Below are 18982 nucleotides of genomic sequence, written 5' to 3' on the forward strand. Positions count from 1 at the left end.
TTGGAATAAAACGGCGGGAGGGGCGCGGTGTCCGCGGGAACGGCGTGGCAGGGAAATTTCCGGTTTTAAAGCCGCCGGTTGCCGAGGAAGTTGTGTGTTTGTTTTTGGGGGTGGGGGTTCTGCCAGCTCTCAAAATGGCGGCGGTTTCCACGGAAACAACGAGGTGCCAGTACTCAAAATGGCGGCGGTCTCCTTTGAAATAAAAGGAGGATGCCCAAACTCAAAATGACACCAGTTACCATGGAAATAACGGGGTGCCAGTACTCAAAATGGCGGGGGTCTCCATTGAAATAAATGAGGGGTGCCCAAACTCAAAATGGCGGCGGTTACCATGGAAATAACGGGGTGCCAGCACTCAAAATGGCGGCGGCTTCCATTGAAATAAATGTGGGGTGCCCAAACTCAAAATGGCGGCGGTTACCATGGAAATAACGGGGTGCCAGCACTCAAAATGGCGGCGGCTTCCATTGAAATAAATGTGGGGTGCCCAAACTCAAAACGGCGGCGGTTACCATGGAAATAACGGGGTGCCAGCACTCAAAATGGCGGGGGTCTCCATTGAAATAAATGAGGGGTTCCCAAACTCAAAACGGCGGCGGTTACCATGGAAATAACGGGGTGCCAGCACTCAAAATGGCGGCGGTCTCTATTGAAATAAATGTGGTGTGCCCAAACTCAAAATGGCGGCGGTCACCACGGAAGTAGCGGTGAGTGCCAGCACTCAAAATGGCGGCGGTCCCGATTGGAATAAACGGGTTTGCCCACACTCAAAATGGCGGCGGCGGCTTCCGGTCGCTTCAGGCCGCTTCCGCCTCCGGCGTTGTGAGGCGGGAGCGGGGCCGGGAGCGGGACGATCGCGACCGGCCGGTCTCTGTCGCGACAGGAGCGCGACCGGGGCCATGTCGGACACGTGGAGCTCGATCCAGGCGCACAAGAAGCAGCTGGACTCGCTGCGGGAGCGGCTGCAGCGGCGGAGGAAGCAGGACCCGCTCGGGGCCGCCGGTGAGGGCCCGGGGCCGTGAGGGGCTGAGGGGAACTAAAGGGTTAATTACGGGGGGGAGCGGTAATTAGGGGGTTAATGAGGGTGGAGTCGGTAATTAGAGGGAGGAAAGGTTGATTAGGGGGAGTAATGAGGGGTTACGGGTTAAATGGAGGGGTTAATGAGGGGGGTTGGCGGGAATTAAAGGGTTAATGAGGGGGGAAGGGGTAATTAGGGGTTAATGAAGGGGGAGAGGGTAATTAAGGGGGTTAATGAAGGGGGAAGGGGCATTTCGGGTTGTTAATGAGGGGGGAGAGGTTAATTGGGGGGTTAATGAGGGGCTAAGGGTTAATTAAGGGGGTTAATTAATAATAGGGGTCAATTAGGATGGGATTAATTAAGGGTGGGGGTGAAATATGAATGGGAGGTTAATTAAGAACGTTAATTAAGAACGGGGAATAATTAAAAATAGGGATTGGTTAAGAGCTGGGGGTTAATTAACAACAGGCGCTTAATTAAGAATGGGGGGGTCTAATTAAGTATAACAGTTAATTAAGAATAGAGAGGTAATTAATAACAGGAGTTATTGATGTGGTATCAATATTTAATTACCTGCTAATGATAGGAGGTAATTAAAAATAGGGGTTAATTACGAATAGGGGTTAATTACGAATAGGGGTTAATTAAGAATAGGGGTTATTAAGAATAGGGGTAATTATGAATAGGGATTAATTAAGAGTAAGGGCTAATTAAGAATAGGGGTTAATTATGAATAGGGTTAATTATGAATAGGGGTAATTATGAATAGAGGTTAATTATGAATAGGGGGTAATTAAGAATAGGGGTTAATTAAGAATAGGGGTTGATTAAGAAGGAGTTAATTATGAATAGGGGTAATTATGAATAGGGGTTAATTATGAATAGGGATTAATTAAAAGCTAAAGATAATTAGAAATTATTAGTTAAGATTAATTACAACCAATTAAGATTAAAATCAAGGTTAATTAACACCAATTAAGATGCTAATTAATACGATTTCTCCCCCCCCCCAGACCCCCGCCATGACCTCTCTCTGGCCACGCCCCCCCGCACCTCCAGCCCCGCCCCCTCCGGCCCGGACGGGGGCGTGTCCTCGCTGGGCTCCGCCCCCGGCTCCGCCCCCTCGCCTCCGGTGGGCGGGGCCGAGGGGGGCTGGGGAGCCCGCGGAGCCGGACCCGGCGCTGGAGCGGCGGCTGCTGCTGCACCTGTCGGACCTGGCCACGCCCCTGCCCACCGACGCCAGCGCCATCCGCAGCGCCATCGCCGGGGTACGCACCGGGGACAGGTGGGGACACACCTGGGATGGGTGGGGACGCACCTGAGTGTGGGGGACACACCTGGGGTACACCTGGGGACACCTGGGGACACACCTGGGATACACCTGGGACAGGTGGGGACACACCTGAGTATGGGGGGACACACCTGGGGTACACCTGGGCACACCTGGGCACACCTGGACACCTGGGGATACACCTGGGACAGATGGGGACACGCCTGGGCACACCTGGGGACACCTGGGGACACACCTGGGGGAATACACCTGATATGGGGGACACACCTGGGGATACACCTGGGCACACTTGGACACCTGGGGATACACCTGGGATAGGTGGGGACACACCTGGGCACACCTGGGCAAAACTGGGATAGGTGGGGACACACCTGGGGACACCTGAGACAGGTGAGGACACACCTGAGTATGGGGGACACACCTGGGATACACCTGGGACAGGTGGGGACACACCCGGGGATACCCCCCAGGTGTCCTCCAGGTGTTCCCAGACACCCCCAGGTATATCCAGGTGCCCTCCAAGTACCCCCAGGTGTATCCAGGTGTCCTCCAGGTGTACCCAGCTGCCCCCCACTACCCCCCAGGTGTCCCCCAGGTGTATCCAGGTGTTCTCCAGGTATAACCAGGTGTACCCCAGACACCCCGTACTCTCCCCTCAGCTGCCCCCAGGTGTATCCAGGTACACCCCAGGTGTCCCCTAGGTGCCCCCAACTACCCCCCAGGTGTATCCAGGTGTACCCCAGATACCCCGAACCACCCCCCAGCTGCCCCCAGGTGTATCCAGGTACACCCCAGCTGCCCCCAACTACCCCCCAGGTGCCCCCAGGTGTATCCAGGTGCCCGTAGGTGTACCAAGGTGTATCCAGGTGCCCCAGGTGTATCCAGGTGTATCCAGGTGTAGCCCAGATACCCCCAACCACCCCCCAGGTGTACCCAGCTGCCCCCAGGTGTATCCAGGTGCCCCCCAGGTGTCCCCTAGATGTATCCAGGTGCCCCCAGGTGTATCCAGGTGTAGCCCAGATACCCCCAACCACCCCCCAGGTGTACCCAGCTGCTCCCAGGTGTATCCAGGTACACCTCAGGTGCACCAAGGTGTATCCAGGTGTCCCCTAGATACCCCCCAGGTGCCCCCCAGGTGTGTCCCCCCGCCCTCCCCCCCCCCACCTGTCGGGCAGGGCGACGCCCAGGTGACGCTGCGCGCCGTGGAGAGCCTGCTGCACAAGTTCGCGGCGCAGGAGCTGATCGAGCTGCGCCGGGGGCTGCTCCACGACGGCCCCGCCCTCGTCACCTGCGCCGACCACTCCAAGCTGGCCGCCATGGCCGCCGCCGCCGCCCGTTGGCCGGCGGCCGGGGCGGGCACGCGGGCGCGGGGCGGGGCCGGGGAAGGCAAGGAGGCCAAGAGGTGCCGGAGGGCGGCGTCGGACGTGGATCTGGAGATCGAGAGTTTGCTGAGCCAGCAGTCCACCAAGGAGCAGCAGAGTAAGAAGGTGAGGGCGGGGTTTCTGGGGGGGGTGGGGGTGGGCGGGGCTTGGGGGAGGGTGGGGTTCAAAATGGCAGCGTTTCAAAATGGCGCTTTGAGACGTCAGCATTTCAAGATGGCGGCGTTGCAAAATGGCGCCATTTCAAAATGGCGGGGTTTCAAAATGGCGGGGTTTCAAAATGGCGGCATTTCAAGATGGCAGCATTCCAAGATAGTGGAATTTCAAGATGGCGGCATTTAAAGATGGCGGCGTTTCAAGATGGCGAGGTTTCAAGATGGTGGAGTTTGGGTGGGGTTTTAAGGTAGCAGGGTTTCAAGATGGCGGCGTTTCAAAATGGTGGAATTTTAAGATGGTGGCATTTCAAGATGGCAGCATTTCAAAATGGCGGCATTTCAAGATGGCGGCATTTCAAGATGGTGGAGTTTGGGTGGGGTTTCAAGATGGCGGCGTTTCAAAATGGTAGAATTTCAAGATGGCGGCATTTCAAGATGGCGGGGTTTAAAATTGGTGGAATTTCAAGATGGCGGCGTTTTAGAACAGTGGGGTTTTAAGATGGTGCTTTTAAATGGCGGCATTTCAAGATGGCGGCGTTTCAAAATGGCGGCGCTTTAAGAGCGGCATTTCAAGATGGCGGCATTTTAATATGGTGGGGGTTTCAAGATGGCGGAGTTTCAATATGGTGGGGCTTCGAGACGGCGGCGTTTCAAAATGGCGGCATTCCAAGATGGCGGCGTTTCAAGATGGTGGAATGTCAAGATGGCGGGGTTTAAAAATGGCGGAATTTCAAGATGGCGGCGTTTCAAAATGGCGGAATTTCAAGATGGCGGCGTTTCAAGATGGCAGCGATTCATAATGGCGGAATTTCAAGATGGCGGCATTTCAAGATGGCGGCATTTCAAGATGGCGGCGATTTAAAATGGCGGAATTTCAAGATGGCGGCATTTCAAGATGGCGGGTGGGGTATGAAGGTGGTAGGCGGGGCCTACAAAGCAGTGGGCGGGGTCTAAAATGGTGGGTGTGGCCTAAAGGTGGTGGGTGTGGCCTAAAAGTAGTGGGCGGGGTTTAAGGGTGGTGGGTGGAGCTAAGTAATGATGGGTGGGGCTTAATGAAGTGGGAGGAGCCTAGTGATGGTGGGTGGGCCTTACAGAGGTGGGCGGAGCCTCTTAAGGTTTAAGGGTGGTGGGTGGAGCCTAATGCTGGTGGGTGGGGCTTGCAGGGATGGGTGGAGTCTAAGGACAGTGGGTGGGGTTTAAGGGTAGTGGGTGGAGCCTAGTGATAGTGGGTGGAGTCTAGAGATTTTGGGTGGGGTTTAATGGAGGTGGGTGGAGCTTAAGGCTAGTGGGTGGAGCTTAACGGTGGTGGGTGTGGCCTAAGGATGGTGGGTGGAGCTCGGGGATGGTGGGCGGGGTTTGGGGGGTTGGGTGGAGTTTAGATATTGTAGGTGTGGTTTTAAGGCTGGTGGGTGGAGCTTAATGATGGCATGTGGGTGGAGCCTGGAGATGGTGGGTGTGGCTTAAGGCCGGTGGGTGGAGCCTCATGTTTAATGTTTAATCACAGTGGGTGGAGTCTAGGGATGATAATTGGAGAGATGCTGGGCGGGGTTTAATGAAGTGGGAGGAGTCTAGTGATGTTGGGTGGGGTTTAATGAAGTGGGAGGAGCCTCTTGTTTGAGGTTTAAGCGTGGTGGGTGGAGTCTAGAGATGGTGGGCAGGGTTTTAAGGTTGGTGGGTGGAGCCTAATAGTGGTGGGTGGGGTTTACAGAGGTGGGTGGAGTCTAAGGACAGTGGGTGGGGTTTAAGGGTAGTGGGTGGAGCCTAGAGATGGTGGGTGGAGCCTAGCAATTTTGAATGGGGTTTAATGGAGGGGGTGGAGCCTAGCAATGGTGGGTGGAGCTTAAGGCTAGTGGGTGGAGCTTAACGGTGGTGGGTGTGGCTTAAGGCAGGTGGGTGGAGCCGCATGTTTAATGTTTAATTGCGGTGGGTGGAGTCTAGGGCTGGTAGTTGGGAGTCTAGAGGTGATGGGCGGGGTTTAACGGCGGTGGGCGGGGTTCTGACGAGGTGGGCGTGGCCCGGCAGGTGAGCCAGGAGATCCTGGAGCTGCTCAACACCACCACGGCCAAGGAGCAGTCCATCGTGGAGAAGTTCCGCTCGCGCGGCCGCGCCCAGGTGCAGGAGTTCTGCGACCACGGCACCAAGGAGGAGTGCGTCAAGGCCTCGGGCGGGGACAGGCCCTGCCGCCGCCTGCACTTCCGGTCAGCCTGGGGAGAAACACCGGGGTTTTGGGGCTTTTGTTTGGGGTTTTGGGGCTTTTATTTGGGGTTTTGGGGCTTTTGTTTGGGGTTTTGGGGCTTTTATTTGGGGTTTTGGGGCTTTTGTTTGGGGTTTTGGGCAGGAGTGCGTCAAGGCCTTAGGACAGAGGCCTGCACTTCCGGTCAGTTTGTGGGGTTTAATTCTGATTTTGGGGTGATTCTATGAGTGTTTATGGGTTTATTTGGGCGTTTGGGGCTTTTATTTGGGGTTGTGGGGAGGAGTGCATCAAGGCCTCAGGCCACAGGCCTGCACTTCCGGTCAGTTTGGGGGGTAAACACACGAATTGGGTTTTGGGGCTTTTGTTTGGGGTTTTGGGGGGTTTATTTGGGGTTTTGGGGCTTTTGTTTGGGGTTTTTGGGGCTTTTATTTGGTGTTTTGGGGAGGAGTGCATCAAGGCCTCAGGCCACAGGCCTGCACTTCCGGTCAGCCTGGGGAGAAACACCGGGGTTTTGGGGCTTTTGTTTGGGGTTTTGGGGCTTTTGTTTGGGGTTTTGGGGCTTTTGTTTGGGGTTTTGGGGCTTTTGTTTGGGGTTTTGGGGCTTTTGTTTGGGGGTTTGGGGCTTTTTATTTGGGGTTTTTGGGGGTTTTGTTTGGGGTTGTGGGGAGGAGTGCATCAAGGCCTCAGGCCCCAGGCCTGCACTTCTGGTCAGTTTGGGGAGAAACACCGGGGTTTTGGGGCTTTTGTTTGGGGTTGTGGGGCTTTTGTTTTGGGGTTTTGGGGCTTTTGTTTGGGGTTTTGGGGCTTTTATTTTGGGTTTTGGGGCTTTTATTTGGGGTTGTGAGGAGGAGTGCGTCAAGGCCTCAGGCCCCAGGCCTGCACTTCCGGTCAGTTTGTGGGGTTTAATTCAGATTTTACGGTCATTATTTGGGATTTGAGGGGTTTAATTCAGGTGTTAGGGTGATTATCAGGGGTTTTGGGGCTTTTATTTGGGATTTTGGGGGGTTTAATTCAGGTTTTAGGGTGATTATCAGGGGTTTTAGGGGGTTTATTTGGGGTTGTGGGGAGGAGTGCCTCAAGGCCTCAGGACACAGGCCTGCACTTCCGGTCAGCCTGGGGAGAATTACTGAGATTTTTTTGGGGTTTAATTCAGGTTTTAGGGTGATTGTCTGGGATATTTGGGCTTTTATTTGGGATTTTGGGGCTTTTGTTTGGGATTTTGGGGAATTTATTTGGGGTTTTGGGGAATTTATTTGGGGTTGTGGGGAGGAGTGCGTCAAGGCCTCAGGACAGAGGCCTGCACTTCCGGTCAGCCTGTGGAAAATCACTGAGATGTTTTTGGGGTTTAATTCGGATTTTAGAGCGATTTAATTCAGCTTTTTTCCCCCCAAAAATCCCATTTTTCCTAAAAACTCCATTTTTCTCCCCAAAATCCCCGTTTTTCCCCCCGCTTTCCCCGGCGGCGCAGGCGCATCATCAACAAGCACACGGACGAGTCGCTGGGCGACTGCTCCTTCCTCAACACGTGCTTCCACATGGACACCTGCAAGTACGTGCACTACGAGATCGACGCCTCGCGCCGCCACGCCCCAGCGCGCCCCGCCCACCCGCGGCCCCGCCCCCGCTCCCCGCCCCCGGCCCCGCCCAGCGCGCCGCCCGCCCCGACGCGCCGACCGCCTCTTCCCCGCCGCAGGTGAATTCACAATAATTTCTTTTAGTTTTTTATGGTTTTGGGGGTGTTTTTTTTTATTTTTGTGGGTTTTTTTTCGAGGTATTATAGCGTAATTATTTATTAATTGTTTTAAAAATTAACTTTGCACATAATAAAATTGTAAATGTAACGGTGAATGTAACGATAAACATAAACTTAATGACAAATGTGGAAATACAGTCTTAAATTTATATCACTGTGTTTGTATTAATTATTTATTTGTATATCCATCGTTGATTATTGATTATTTATTAATTATTTATTTGTTTATTGATTATTGATTATTGATTATGTATATGGATACTGGTGTTTTGAACGAGTCGATATTTTTATTGGGCGAATTATTAAATGAAGCGATGACTTAATGATTTTTGAGTTAGTATCAGTTTAAACACTTTTTAGCTGTAATATAATATAATGTAATATAATGTGGTATAATATAATATAATATAATGTAGTATAATATAATGTAATGTAATGTAATGTATTCTGATTATTTTCAGTTTTTTGGGAGAGTTTTTTACACTTTTTCTGGGTTTTTGAGGTGTTTTTTTTAAAGGAATAATTGTTTTTATTGTATGATACTGTATTGTCTAATATTACACTATATTATATTATATTGCATTATACTGCGTCATAATATATTAATTATTTTACATTATATTACATTCTATTATATTACGCTACATTGCATCACCTTATATTGCATTATAACGTATTACATGAATTATATTATATTATTTTAAATTTTATTACATTATATTACATATTACATTGTATAATATAATATAGCATAGCATAACATAATATAATATAATATAATACAATGTAATATAATATAATATGGTGTAATATCATATGGTATATCATGATATAATATAATATTATATAATGTCTTATAATATAATGTAATGTAATATAATGTAATATAATTTAATATAATGTAATATAATTTAATATAATATAATTTAATATAATATAATATAGTACAATATAATATGGTACAATATAATATAATGCAATATAATATAATGTAATTTAATATAATATAATATAATTTAATATAATATAATATAATATAATGTAATATAATATGGTACGGTATTATATGATATAATATAATATAATGTAAAGTAATAAAATATAATGTAATAAAATAAAATATAATATATAATATAATATAATATAATACAATATAATATAATATAATATAATATAATATAATATAATATAATATAATATAATATAATATAATATAATATAATATAATATAATATAATATAATATAATATAATATAATATAATACATTATAATATAATATAATATATTATAATAAGATATAATGTAATATAATATGGTACAGTATAATATGATATAATATAATATAGTATAATATAATGTAATATAATATAATGTAATATAATATAATGTAATATAATATAATGTAATAAAATATAATATAATATATTATGGTATAATATAATTTAATATAATAAAATATAATATAATATAATATAATATAATATAATATAATATAATATAATATATATAATATAATATAATATAATGTAATAAAATATAATATAATATATTATGGTATAATATAATATAATATAATATAGTATAATATAATATAATATAATATAATATAATGCAATATAATATAGTATAATATAATATGACATAATATAATATAATATTACGTTATATTGTATTATATTATATTGTACTATATTGTGTTATATTTCATTACATTATATTATACATTCTATTGTGTTTTATTGTATTTTTTATACTTTATTATATTTTATTGCCTTGTATTTGTTACGTTTTTTCAGTGGATCTGCTGTGACATCCGCTACCTGGACGTGTCCATCCTGATCAATTTCCTGAGGCATTTCTCTCCCCGTTTCTCACCCGTTTTCCCCCCGTTTTTGCTGACTTTTGCCGTTTTTTGCGGTTTTTCACATTTTTCTCTATTTTCACCGTTTTTTCGCGTTTTCTCCCCGTTTTTTCCAGTGGATCTGCTGCGACATCCGCTGCCTGGACGTGTCCATCCTGATCAATTTCCTGAGGCATTTCTCTCCCTGTTTCTGACCCGTTTTTCCCCCAATTTTGCCGTTTTTCACCGTTTTTCGCCGTTTTTCTCTATTTTCACCGTTTTTTCGCGTTTTCTCCCCGTTTTTTCCAGTGGATCTGCTGCGACATCCTCTACCTGGACGTGTCCATCCTGATCAATTTCCTGAGGCATTTCTCTCCGCGTTTCTGACCCGTTTTTCCCCCAATTTTGCCGTTTTTCGCTGTTTTTCGCCGTTTTTCTCTATTTTCACCGTTTTTTCGCGTTTTCTCCCCGTTTTTTCCAGTGGATCTGCTGCGACATCCGCTACCTGGACGTGTCCATCCTGATCAATTTCCTGAGGCATTTCTCTCCGCGTTTCTGACCCGTTTTTCCCCCAATTTTGCAGTTTTTCGCCGTTTTTCGCAACTTTTCTCTATTTTCACCGTTTTTTCGTGTTTTCGCCCCGTTTTTTCCAGTGGATCTGCTGCGACATCCGCTACCTGGACGTGTCCATCCTGGGCAAGTTCGCGGTGGTGATGGCCGACCCGCCCTGGGACATCCACATGGAGCTGCCCTACGGCACGCTGACGGACGACGAGATGCGGCGCCTCAACATCCCCGTGCTGCAGGACGAGGGCTTCCTCTTCCTCTGGGTCACCGGCAGGTCGGGGCCCCCAAAACCCCGCGATTTGCCCCAAAAAACCCGGGGGGTTCTCCTCGGTTTGGGAGGATTCAGTGTAAATTCGTAGTGAGCCCAAAAACGCCGCGATTCGCCCCAAAAAATCCAGGGGTTTGTCCCCAGTTTGAGAGGATTCAGTGTAAATTCGTAGTGAGCACAAAAACGCCGCGATTTGCCCCAAAAAATCCGGGGGTTGTCCTCGGTTTGGGAGGATTCGGTGTAAATTTGTGGTGAGCCCAAAAACGCCGCGATTTGCCCCAAAAAATCCAGGTGTTTGTCCCCAGTTTGAGAGGATTTGCCACAGATTCATTGTGACCCCAAAAACACCGCGATTCGCCCCAAAAATCTCCTGGGTTTGTCCTCAGTTTGGGAGGATTCGGTGTAAATTTGTAGTGAGCCCAAAAACATGAGAATTCGCCCCAAAAAATCCAGGGGTTTGTCCTCAGTTTGGGAGGATTCGGTGTAAATTTGTGGTGAGCCCAAAAACGCCGCGATTTGCCCCAAAAAATCCAGGTGTTTGTCCCCAGTTTGAGAGGATTCACTCAAAATTGATCGCGACCCCAAAAACGCCGCGATTCGCCCCAAAAAAACTCCTGGGTTTGTCCTCGGTTTGGGAGGATTCGGTGTAAATTCGTAGTGAGCCCAAAAACATGAGGATTTGCCCCAAAAACTCCTGGGTTTGTCCTCAGTTTGGGAGGATTCGGTGCAAATTCGTAGTGAGCACAAAAACATGAGGATTTGCCCCAAAAAATCCAGGGGTTTGTCCCCAGTTTGAGAGGATTCACTCAAAATTGATCGCGACCCCAAAAACGCCGCGATTCGCCCCAAAAAGTTCCTGGGTTTGTGCTCGGTTTGAGAGGATTCGGTGTAAATTTGTAGTGAGCACAAAAACCTGAGAATTCACCCCAAAAAAACCAGGACTTCCTGTCAATTTGAAAGGATTCATCCCAAATTCATAGTGACCTTAAAAAGCTGAGGATTCGCCCCAAAAAACTCCTGGGTTTGTCCTCAGTTTGGGAGGATTCGGTGTAAATTCGTAGTGAGCCCAAAAACCTGAGGATTTGCCCTAAAAACTCCTGGGTTTGTCCTCAGTCTGAGAGGATTCGGTGTAAATTCGTAGTGAGCACAAAAACATGAATATTCGCCCCAAAAACTCCTGGGTTTGTCCCCAGTTTGAGAGGATTCTGTGCAAATTCCTCGTGACCTTAAAAAGCTGAGAATTCGCCCCAAAAAACCCCAGGATTTGCCCCAAATCTGTTGGGGTTTATCTCAAATGCATTGCAACCCCAAAAACCCCGGAATTCGCCCCAAAAAACTCGTGGGTTTGTCCTCAGTTTGAGAGGATTCGGTGTAAATTTGTAGTGAGCACAAAAACCTGAGAATTCGCCCCAAAAAAACCAGGATTTGCTGTCAATCTGAAAGGATTCATCCCAAATTCATAGTGACCCCAAAACCCCCGGGATTGGCCCCAAAAAATCCGGGGGTTTGTCCTCAGTTTGGGAGGATTCACCCCAAATCCATCACGACCCCAGAAACTCGAGAATTCGCCCCAAAAAACCCCAGGATTTGCCCCAGATCTGTTGGGATTTATCTCAAATCCATTGTGACCCCAAAAACCTGAGAATTCACCCCAAATTTCCCCCCCAAAACCCCAAATTTCCCCCCCAAAATCCCAATTTCCCCCCAAAATCCCATTTTTTTCCCTAAAATCCCAATTTCCCCCCAAAATCCCAATTTCTCCCCCCAAAAACCCCAATTTTCCACAGAAACTTCAATTTTTCCTCCCAAAATCCCAATTCCCCCCCAAAACCCCAATTTCTGCCCCAAAATCCCAATTTTCCCCCCAAAACCCCAATTTCTGCCCCAAAACTTCAGTTTTTCACCCCAAAACCCCAATTTCCCCCCCAAAACCCCAAATTTTCCCCCAAAATCCCAATTTTCCCTCCAAAATCCCAATTTCCCCCCCAAAACCCCAAATTTCCACCCAAAATCCCCAATTTCCCCCCCCAAATCCCAATTTTTTCCCCAAAAATCCCCATTTCTTCCCCAAAAATCCCCAAATTTGCCCCCCAAAACCCCATTTCCCCCAAACCCCAATTATCCCCCCAAAAAATCCCCCATTCTCCCCAAAACCCCACTTTTTTATATTTTTTTTTCCCAAAATCCCCAATTTTCCCCCATTCCAGGGCCATGGAGCTGGGCCGGGAATGCCTCAACCTCTGGGGGTGAGTTTGGAGATTTCCCCTTAAAAAACCCCCAAAAACCCCCAAAAAAACCCCAAAAAAACCCCAAAAATCCCAAAAATCCCAAAAAACCCAAAAACGCGGGAAACGTCCCCAAAATGTCGCAGATACGAGCGGGTGGACGAGATAATTTGGGTGAAGACGAATCAGCTGCAGCGAATCATCCGCACGGGGCGCACGGGGCACTGGCTGAACCACGGCAAGGAGCACTGCCTGGTACCCCAAAAACGACCCCAAAACCGCCCAAAATCACCCCAAAATCACCCCAAAATGAGCCCAAAAGCGATCCCAGAAATGGGGCCCAAAATGAGCCAAAATCCACCAAAAATGGAGCCAAAATGGAGCCAAAATTGACCCGAAATGGAGCCAAAAATGGAGCCAAAATTGAGCAAAAATGGAGCTGAAATTGACCCAAAATTGACTCAAAACGGAGCCAAAATGGACCCGAAATGGAGCCAAAAATGGAGCCAAAATTGACCAAAAATGGAGCCAAAATTGACCCAAAATGACCCCCCAAAACCCCCCGCGCCCAAAATGAGCCCAAAAACAATCCCAGAAGTGGAACCCCAAAATGAGCTGAAATCCACCAAAAATCGAGCCCAAAATGAGCCAAAATCGACCCGAAATGGAGCCAAAATTGAGCAAAAATGGAGCCAAAATTGACCCAAAACTGACCCCAAAACCCCCCAGAATAACCCCAAAACCAATCCCAGAAATGGAGCCCAAAATGAGCCAAAATCGACCAAAAATGGAGCCAAAATTGAGCAAAAATGGAGCCAAATTGACCCAAAATTGACTCAAAATGGAGCCAAAACTGACCCCAAAACTGACCCTAAAACTGACCCCAAAATGCCCCAAAATTGCCCCAAAACCGATTCCAGAAATGGAGCCCAAAATGAGCCAAAACCGACCCAAAACTGACCTGAAAACTGACCCTAAAACCCCCCAAAATTGACCCCAAAAACCCCAAAAATTGATCCTAAATGCTCACCCCAAAATGAGCCAAAACTGACCCAAAAATTGACCCAAAACTGACCCCAAAACCCCAAAAACTGATCCCAAATTCTGACCCAAAACTGACCCAAAATGGATCCCAAAACACCCCAAAACTGACCTGAAAATTGACCCTAAAACTGACCCTAAAACCCCCCAAAAATAACCCCAAAACTGAACCCAAAAACCCACCCAAGCAGCCCGGCGCCAAAAGGCAGCCAAAAACGACCCCAAATGGAACAAAATTGAACCAAAACTGGTTCCAAACTGACCTGAAAACTGATTCTAAATCCGGCCCCAAAACGCCCCAAAATTGACCCCAAAAACCCCAAAAAATTGATCCTAAATCCTCTCCCCAAAATGAGCCCAAAAACGACCTAAAAAATTGACCCAAAAGAAACCGACCCGCGCCCAAAATGAGCCAAAAGATTAACCCAAAAATTGACCCAAAATTGACCTAAAACCCCCAAAAATGACCCCAAAAACCCCCAAAACTGATCCACTCTGACCCAAACTGACCCCAAACCAGCCCCAAAATCCCTTAAACCCGCCCCCAAAACCTGGGGGAGGATTTTTGGGGGCGGGTGTTTGGGGGGGGGGCGCTTTTTGGGATTTTGGGTTTTTGGGGTGGCGGGGGGTTTTGGGGTGGGGGGGGGATTTTGGGGGTCCCTGGGCAAATTTGGGTTTTTTGGGGGATTTGGGAAGAATTTGGGGGGCTTTATGGGATTTTGGGGGGTTTTGGGGGGTTTTGGTGGGGATTTTGGGGGGAGGGATTTTGGGGCAGGATTTGGGGGGATTTTGGGGGCCTTTTAGGGGATTTTTTTGGGCAGACTATTTGGGGGTTTTTTGGGGGGTGGTTTTTAGGGGATTTTTGGGTGGTTTTGGGTGGTTTTTTGGGGGGATTTATGGGACTTTTTAGAGGCGTTTTTTGGGGCATTTTTCAGAAGGATTTTGGGGCAGATTGTGTTGTGTTTGTGATTTTTGGGGCAGGTTTTGTGCATCTGGGATTTTGGGGCGTTGGGGTTTTTGGGGCAGATTTTGAGTATTTGGGGATTTTTGGGGTGGGTTTTGGGTATTTTGGGTGGTTTTGGGTGGATTTTGTGGATTTTGGGTGTTTTGGGGGCGGGGATTTTGGGGCAGGTTTCGGGGGGGGGCAGATTTGGGGTATTTAGGGTTTTGGGGCAGGTTTTGTGCATTTTGGGCTTTTGGGGGCCGATTTGGGGGTTTTTGGGGCTCGGGACCCTCAATTTTGCTCGCCAGGTTGGGGTGAAGGGGAACCCCCAAGGCTTCAACCGGCGGGACCGACTGCGGCATCGTGCGAGGGTGAGACCCAAAATCCCCCATTTCACCCCAAAACAAAAAACATTCCACCCAAAAATCCGTACCCAAAAATCCCGGAAATTTCACCCCAAAAATCCCGGAAATTTCACCCAAAAATCCTGGAAATTTCACCCAAAACCTCACGAAATTTTACTCAAAATTTGAGGATTTGACACCAAAATCTGGGGGTTAAGACTTCGACATCGGTTTGGTTTATTAACCCCAAAATTTTGGGGTTAAAAAAAATCCGCTAAAAATCCCCCAAAAATCCCAAAAAATCCAATTTAAATGCCCAAAAAGTCCTAAAAAAAATCCCCAAAAAATCCCATTTAAATCCCCCAAAAATCACAAGAAATCCTCAAAAAAGTCTAATTTAAATCCCCGCAAAATCAGAAAAAATCCCCAAAAGTCAAAAAAAATCCCCAACAAATCCAATTTAAATCCCCCAAAAATCCAAAAAAAATCCCAAAAAATCCTCAAAAATTCCAATTTAAATCCCCATAAATCGCCAAAAATTCCCCCAAAAATCCACTTTAGTTCTCCGAAAAATCCTCAAAATTTCTGCTTTAAATCCCAAAAAATCCCCAAAAATTCCCAAAAATCCCCCAAAAAACCTCAAAAAATCCAATTTAAATCCCCAAAAAATCCCAAAAAATTCTCCAAAAACTCACTAAAAAATCCCCCCCCAAAAATCTAATTTAAATCCCCCAAAACTCACAAAAAAATCCCAAAAAATCCCCAAAAAATCACCATATCCCAAAAAATCCCAAAAATTCCAATTTAAATCCCCAAAAAATCCCAAAAAATCCCAAAAAATGCCCAAAAAATCCCTAAAAAATTCCCCAAAAATCCAATTTAAATCCCCCAAAAATCACAAAAAATCCCCAAAAAATCCTTGAAAAATCCCCACTGATGAAATTTCCGTTTCTGGCCCCGAATTGCCCAGGTTCGCTCCACGAGCCACAAACCAGACGAGATCTACGGGATGATAAATCCCCCAAAAATCCCCCAAAATTCCACCTTAAAAATCCCCCAAAAATCCCCAAAAAATCCAATTTAATCCCCCAAAAATCACAAAAAAATCCCAAAAAATCCCCCAAAATCCAATTTAAATCCCCCCAAAAATAAAAAAAATCCCAAAAAATCTAATTTAAATCCCAAAAAAACCCCCAAAAAATCCCAAAAAATCCCGAAAATATCCCCAAAAAATCCAATTTAAATCCCCCAAAAATCCCCCAAAAATCCCAAAAAACCAAAAAATCCCCCAAAAATCTTCCCCAAAAATCCATTATAATCCCCCAAAAATCCCAAAAACCAAAAATCCCCCAAAAATCAATCCCAAAAATCCCCACTGATGAAATTTCCGTTTCTGGCCCCGAATTTTCCAGGTTCGCTCCACGAGCCACAAACCGGACGAGATCTACGGGATGATAAATCCCCCAAAATTCCACCTTAAATTGTCACAAAATTCCCCCAAAAATCCTCAAAAAATCCAATTTAAATCCCCCCAAAAATCACAAAAATCCCAAAAAATCCAATTTAAATCCCCCCAAAAATCCCCAAAAAATCCACCAAAAAATCCACTTCAATTCTCAAAAAAAATCTCAGAAGATATGCTTCAAATCCACAAAAAATCCTCAAAAAATCCTCAAAAATTCCAATTTAAATCCCCCAAAAATCCCTAAAAAATCCCCAAAGATCCCCAAAAAATGCCCCCAAAATCCACTTTAATTTTCAAAAAAATCCTCAAAAATCCAATTTAAATCCCTCCAAATCCCCAAAAAATCCAATTTAAATCCCAAAAAATCCCCAGAAAATCCCCAGAAAATCCCCAAAAAATCCCCAAAAATTCCAGTTTAAATCTCCCAAAAATCACAAAAAAATCCCCCAAAACTCCCATTTAAATACCCCAAAAATCCCCAAAAAATCCCCAAAAAATCCCCCAAAAATCCAATTTAAATACTCCAAAAATAAAAAAAAAATCCCAAACTATCCAATTGAAATCCCAAAAAAACCCCCAAAAAATCCCAAAAAATCCCGAAAATATCCCCAAAAAATCCAATTTAAATCCCCCAAAAATCCCCCAAAAATCCCAAAGAAATCCCAAAAAATCCAATTTAAATCCCCCAAAAAATCCAATTTAAATCCCCCCAAAAATCCCAAAAAATCCCCAAAGAATCCAATTTCAATCCCAAAAATCCCCACTGATGAAATTTCCGTTTCTGGCCCCGAATTTTGCAGGTTCGCTCCACGAGCCACAAACCGGACGAGATCTACGGGGATGATGGCGCCTCTCGCGGCGACGGGGAAGATGAACTCTTGCGGGCCCCACAACGTGCAGCCCAACTGGTACCCGACCCTCGGCTCGGGGCTCTGCGCTTTGAAGGGGAATTGGGGGAGTTTGGGGATTTTGGGATTTTTTTGGGGATTTTGGGGGGTTTAAATTGATTTTTGTTGGGGATTTTTTTAAATTGGATTTTGGGGATTTTTGGGGGCCTTTAAATTGGATTTTTGAGGATTTTTTTGGGGATTTAAATTTTTTGGGGATTTTTGGGGGATTTAAATTGGATTTTTGGGGGATTTTTGGGGGCTTTTGGGGTTAATTGGTTTTTTGGGATTTAAATTGGATTTTTGGGATTTTTTTTGTTGTTTTGGATTTTGGGATTAAATTGTTTTTGAGATTTTTTTTGGATTTTTTTGGTTTAAAGGTTTTTTGGGATTTTTGGGGGGTTTTTTTTAGGGATTTAAATTGGATTTTTTTTTTGGGGGATTTTTTTGGGGATTTTTTTGAGGATTTAAAGTGGAATTTTTGGGGGATTTTGGGGGGATTTTTTCAGATTTTTGGGGGATTTTTAGGAATTTTTTAGGGATTTGAAGTGATTTTTGGGGGCCTTTAAATTGAATTTTTTGAGGATTTCTTTGGGGATTTTTTTGGGATTTCAAGTGGAATTTTTGGGGATTTTTTGGGATTTTTTTGGGATTTAAATTGGGTTTTTTGGGGATTTGAATTGGATTTTTTGGGTTTTTTGGGGGATTTTTTTTGATTTTTAGAGGATTTAAATTGGATTTTTTGAGGATTTTTGGGGGATTTTTTTGGGATTTCAAGTGGAATTTTTGGGGGATTTTGGGGGGATTTTTTTTTCAGATTTTTGGGGGATTTTTAGGAATTTTTTAGGGATTTGAAGTGATTTTTGGGGCTTTTGGGGGCCTTGATTTTTGGGGATTTTTGGGGATTTCTTTAGTTTTGGGTTTCAATGTTTTGGAATTTTTTGGGGGATTTTTGGGATTTTTGGGGGATTTAGATTGGATTTTTGGGGGCATTTGAATTGGATTCTTTGGGGATTTTTTGGGGATTTAAAGCGAATTTTTTGAGGATTTTTTGGAGAGTTAAATTGGATTTCTTGTGGAATTTTTGAGGATACGAAGTGGATTTTTTTAGGATTTTTGTGGGGATTTAAAGTGGATTTTTTGGGGAATTTTTGGGATTTAAATCGGATTTTTTGGGGATTTTTTGGGGATCTTTGGGGATTTTTTAGGGATTGTTTTTGGGGATTTAAATTGGATTTTTGGGGGATTTTTTGGGGATTTGAATTGGATTTTTGGGGGATTTTTGGGGATGTTTTGGGGGATTTAAAGCAGATTTTTTGAGGATTTTTTTGGAGGATTTAAATTGGATTTTTTGGGTTTTTTGGGGTTTAAAGTGGATTTTTTTTAGGATTTTTGTGGGGATTTACGAGGATTTAAAGGGGATTTTTTGGAATTTTTGGGGGATTTTTTTGGATTTTTAGAGGATCTAAATTGGATTTTTTGAGGATTTTTGGGGGATTTTTTTGGGATTTAAAGTGGAATTTTTGGGGGATTTTTTGGGATTTTTGGGGGATTTAAATTGGATTTTTGTGGGATTTTTGGGAATTTTTTAGGGATTTAAAGTGATTTTTT

At 45.1% G+C, this 18982-nt stretch overlaps 1 protein-coding gene across 1 annotated transcript; it reads left to right on the top strand.

The window, feature by feature from the left end:
* Positions 1–726: 726 nt before the first annotated feature.
* LOC115916834 (N6-adenosine-methyltransferase subunit METTL3-like) lies at positions 727–13084 on the top strand. The gene is given in 9 exon segments (XM_030970572.1): positions 727–1002; positions 2032–2286; positions 3485–3796; positions 5866–6041; positions 7506–7609; positions 7612–7730; positions 10285–10472; positions 12674–12712; positions 12838–13084. Coding segments are annotated over 9 exon segments (1716 nt in total).
* Positions 13085–18982: the final 5898 nt, after the last annotated feature.

Source organism: Camarhynchus parvulus, unplaced genomic scaffold, assembly GCF_901933205.1.
Source record: "Camarhynchus parvulus unplaced genomic scaffold, STF_HiC, whole genome shotgun sequence".
Lineage (NCBI taxonomy): Eukaryota > Metazoa > Chordata > Aves > Passeriformes > Thraupidae > Camarhynchus > Camarhynchus parvulus.